General features: G+C 43.0%; 1 protein-coding gene across 1 annotated transcript in view; it reads right to left on the bottom strand.

Annotated features, from left to right (window-relative positions):
• The window catches only part of SULT4A1 (sulfotransferase family 4A member 1), a 53,619-nt gene extending 48,995 nt beyond the window's left edge, over positions 1–4,624 (bottom strand). The window contains exon 1 of the mRNA XM_006038553.3: positions 4,456–4,624. Within this exon, the coding sequence (XP_006038615.1) occupies positions 4,456–4,624 (169 nt within the window). The remainder of the gene's footprint in view (positions 1–4,455) is intronic.
• Positions 4,625–5,035: the final 411 nt, after the last annotated feature.

Raw genomic sequence — 5,035 nt, 5'->3', positions numbered from 1 at the left:
GAGTACATTAGTCTGCTATATGAATATGTATATTAAAATAAGGTTTGACAGGTTGTAATACAGTGGTGCCACAAGATTCCAAATAGGACTCCACAGTGTCAAAACCACTCTGGCCTTTTGTGGTTTTTCTGAGTTCTTTGCAACAGAAAAACTGCTCTATTATTTTTCCACAATCAAAAAAGAGCATGTCTACATGAGACACTAACTGTGCAGTAGCTGAATAATAGTGCGCAGTAACGTGTCACAGCACAGTGTTAATATGCTACTGCTACTGTATTATTAGGCTACTGTGCAAGAGCATCACTAAAAAGGTGTTCATCAGCGCTGCTGTGCAATAACTCTAGTTACTGTGCATTTATTTAGTACTTAATTATACAAGTACTAAATAAATGCACATTAACATCTTGTGTAGGTGTGCCCAAAGACAGTAAAAGTTAAGAGCTGGTATGGCCCGAAGGGTGCTTTGAATCTAATGAAGGGCTCCTTGAGTCTAAAAGGTTTGAGAACCACAGGTTTAATCCAATATATAATGGCATTCCATTTTCTGTTCTCAACCAAAACAGCACATAATCGGCCACTTTCATCCATAGTGTACCTCTGTTTCAGTCAAAAGAGTTACAATAAAAGGTCAAATTAGTGACCCTTTTCTTTAATGCCTTGGAATTTCATGAAGTACGGGTGTTTTGGTTGCATGCATGACATTTTCATAGATTGGGAATTTCCCAAGTTTAAGTAATCTGTTAGAGGAAGGTGTAGGACTATAAGGAACTATGAACATTAATTTAAGCTGCCATCATATTAAATACATTTTTTCATTAAATGTATTACATTACTGCCAGTAAATCCACCATAGTTCAGAAGTCGTTATCTAAGATAATTCCCAATAAATGTACTCACTTCAATTACAGAATAGTTTATAGAAGGTGGTTAACTAATTTTTAGTTAACCATTGTGCACATTCAGCTAGTCCTAGCCAGGAAATATGGCCATTACAGCCTAATGTAGCTATTAGTTTATGTTCTTTGCCAAAAAAACAGCCATATAGCAAGCAGTTATAGATAAATCCTTCTGTCATTATACTGTAGCACATAGCTATAGAAATATAATAGCTAGAAGCAATGACCTCCATTCCAGGGCTAACAGATAGCTTTGTTTTTTGTAAACAGTAATGAGTAGGATAAGTCAAACAAAATGCTCTGTCAAAAAAAAAGGAAGGAAAAAAAGGAACAAAAATGGGAAGGAAAAAAAAGTTGTTTTCCTTTGAAAACATTTTAAATTGGTGCATTTTTCATTGTTTTCAAATTGGTATGACTTTTTTCTTCAAAATGTTTATCAACAAATATGGAAATGTTATATTTATGAAACCTGACAAAAAGCTGATGACTAATTTTTAATATTTTTATAATACTTTCCATTAAAAATGGTTAAAAAATTAGAAAAAGACAAAATGTTTCAAGAAAAAAATGAAAAAAAATTCTACATGGTTGATAATCTTGCGTGAAATTGCATTTTTTTTTTTTAGATATATCTTTCTTGGATGAAAAATCTTTACATATGAAAAATTCCAATCAGCTTTACGTACCAGAGGACTATTTATCAATGGTTTATACTGAGAAAGAAAGATAAACTCTCAGGTTTCTAGTTAAGGCACTAAATTAAGGCCCAAAAAAGCTAGATTCAGTTTCTGGCTTTGCTACAGACTTCCTGTGTGATCTTGGGCAAATCACTTAACTTCTCTGGGACTCAGTTTTCCAACTTCCTTTCACCTGTCTTTCACCTTGACTGCATCAATAACTTTTCTGGAGCAAGGGCTATCTGCTACTAGGTATACATGCAGTACCTAGCATAATGGAGTCCTGATCTCAGGAAGGGCCTCTCGGTGCTACTCTGATGTTGCTGCTCATCATCATCACCATAACTGTGGGTAAAGTATGACTATATATAACTGCTTATCCATAGTGATAAAGTTATGGGCATTAAGCTATTGTCCCCGGACCCATTATATTGGCACAGGGTTCATTCCAAGGTGAAGCTGAAGATAATAAAGTGAATTTTACAGCTTGCCAGTATACAACTTAGGTTCTATAATAAAATGCATAACATTCAGGACTGGTAATACTTTACAAAACTGAAATATTAACAAGCTGAAAAAATTTAAATGGTGCCTTTATTGCTTCTTGCTTCTCATAAATCTTTAAAGAAATGGGTAAAAAGAACAATGAAGATGTAGCTTTCTGTTCTCAATCCTAGCATTTTGGGGCCACTGTTCTGTCTACACAGTTTACTGTAAATATCTGCCAAATATTGACTAGAATCTTTTAATGGCAGCATTATTAGGTAAATATTAAGAAACAACACTGAACTAAACATTGAAACATCCACTGAAAAATGACAGGATGGTATGTCTTCTATTCTGAAAGAGTATATATACAATTTCACATAGCACTTCAAGAAAATGAAGAGACATAAGGCACTTTCATATAACAGTCAAAGGAAAAAAAGCCAGTAATTAATTTACTCTGATAAAATACCATGATTTTGCCTTTGAATTGAAAGAGATGACAGCTCTGATCTCTGGCACAACGGACTTTGAATTTTCCAGAAAGGAACTGTTTCACTGCCAGGGAAAAAGTCATTAATTGATTTGTATATAAAAAAAAAGTCTCCATCCCTCTCTGTTTCTGGCTTTATCAGGTAGGCTGTGAAGCTACCATACTGTCTCCTTCCTTGCTGTCAGCACTGTATCTATATTAATTCAGCCTGAGCATTTTTTGTTTGAAAACAGGGAGAACAATATTGTGTGAAATTCTTAGATCCCACACTAATGAACTCAAAGGCTATTTTTATGGCAGAAACATACTTATGGGACATTTCTTGAGATTCTATTTAACCAGTTTAGTGGGGATATACTTCAAGCTTAGGTTCTCACAGAAGGCTCTGCCTTTTCTTTTCGTTAGTGACTGATTGTTCCTATCACCTGCTTTTACATGTTTATTTTAGCCTAGACTGTGACACAAGTACCTCAACCTGACTAGTATCTTACTTGTGCAGCAGGCCACAGTCATAAGAGTCATAGAATAAGGTGCTTCACCACAAAAATAGCCCCATCCGGCCCTTCTTTTTATGCGGGTAAGATATGTAGGAAAGGGATAGTCATTCCCCGCACCACCCAAAATAAAAACATTCAGGCTGCAGAGCTGTCCCTAGTCCTGCAACTTGCTTTAATATGCCTTAAGGAACGTTTGAAAAGAGGGCAGCCTCATCACCCTCACCAGCTAAACTATTTCTCCATAAAACATGCTGAGATTTCTACAGTTCAAAAAACCCCCATACCAAGCCAAAGTCTGCCCTAGCAGGGAGGCCAAACCCCAATGACACTGCTGAAGCTATTCAGTTGCCTACCATTTTGCTGCGGAGTCGGTGGCTCAGAAAGCCCTTGTCCAATGCAAAATCCCATAGGAGCCATAGATGCAACTTCCATGGGTGCGGGGAGGGTGCTATGCAGGGAGAGGGGGGAGAGAGGTTCATCTGGAGACAAGCCAAGTCCTGGTGACCTTTAGAGCACTCTTTGGGGTCCCAAAGCGCTTCAGAGACATTGCTCTGTGTGTGTGTGTGTGTGCGCGCGCAGAGAGCACATTTGCTCTGTGTATGTGTGTGCATGGCACATTACTGTGCAAGTGCATGGCACATTGCTGTATGTGTGCATGTGTATGGAGGGCATGTTGCTCTGTGTAGGTGCATTGCTCAGTGTGTGTACGTGGCAAGTTGCTCTGTTTGTGTAGCACGAAAGTGTGTGCAAGTCTGGAGGGCACACTGATCTGTGAATGGCACATTGCTGTGTGTAACATGGCACATTGCTCTGTGTACGCATGTGTCTGGGGGGTGCATTGTTCTGTGTATGTGCACGTGTGTATAGGGAGCGTAGGGTGTAGCTGTATTGGTCTAAGGACAGAGGCCGGCAAGGTTCTTTGGGTAGGTGTGATCCCTTTTCTTATACCAACTAAACAGCTGGAAAAAATGTTCTTTGCAAGCTTTTGGGCACAAACACCCTTCAGTGAGTCTCCCTATGCCTGACAAAGGGTGTTTGTGCCCAAAAGCTTGCAAAGAACGTTTTTTCCAACTATTTAGTTGGTCTAATAAAAGAGATCACACCTAATCAAAGAACCATGCCTGCTTGTGTGTATAGGGCACATCCTTTTGTGTATGTGTGTGTGTACATGGTATACTGCTCTGTGTGCATGGCACTCCTCTGTGTGCATGGCACAGTGCTGTGCGTATGTGTGTGGAGGGCACACTGTTCTGTGCATGAGAGCACAGTTGCGTGTGTGTGCATGTGGAGGGCAGACTGGTGTGTGCGCGTGTGCGTGCACACCCGGCCCACCCCTGCCAGCTCCTCGGCCCAGACCCCCCACTCCACCCGTGCAGCCCGGGCCGGGCGGCGCCCCCCGGCCGTACCGGACTTGGGGTAGGTGACGATCCAGACGTCGCTGTCGCGGACGGGGCAGTTGGCGATCTCTTCCATGCGGCCGCGGCAGAAGGGCGGCAGGCGCACGCCCTGGTACTCGAAGTACTTGCTCTCGAAGTCGCCGGGCGTACCGGGCGTCTCGGCCTCGCTCTCCGCCATCCTCCCCAGCGGTGCGGCACCGGCGCTAGCGGGGGCAGGAGGCGGGCGGGAGGCGCCGCCCCGCACACACCCGGGCTCGGCAGCGAGAGCGGGCCCCCGGGGCGGTGGACGCAGGGAGAGAGAGGAGACCCCTCAGCGAATGGGCTCCGGCGCCGGTGATGTAATGCGGGCGCTCGCCGAAGGATGCGGCAGCGGCAGCATCATCCTCCGCCTTAACCCTCTGCCTGCCGCCGCGCCTGGGGTGGGGGAGGAGGAGGAGGAGGAGGACACATGGTGCCCTGCACACACACACACACACACCAGTGTGTCCTACACACACACAATGTGCCATGCGCACACACACAGAGCAACATGTCCTCCACACACACACAGAGCACAATGTGCCTTGCACACACAGCAACATGCCATGCA

Source organism: Alligator sinensis, unplaced genomic scaffold (genome assembly GCF_000455745.1).
Source record: "Alligator sinensis unplaced genomic scaffold, ASM45574v1 scaffold993_2, whole genome shotgun sequence".
Classification (NCBI taxonomy): domain Eukaryota; kingdom Metazoa; phylum Chordata; order Crocodylia; family Alligatoridae; genus Alligator; species Alligator sinensis.
Note: the sequence above shows the minus strand (reverse complement) of the source record. Positions and strands in the feature narration are given on the sequence as shown.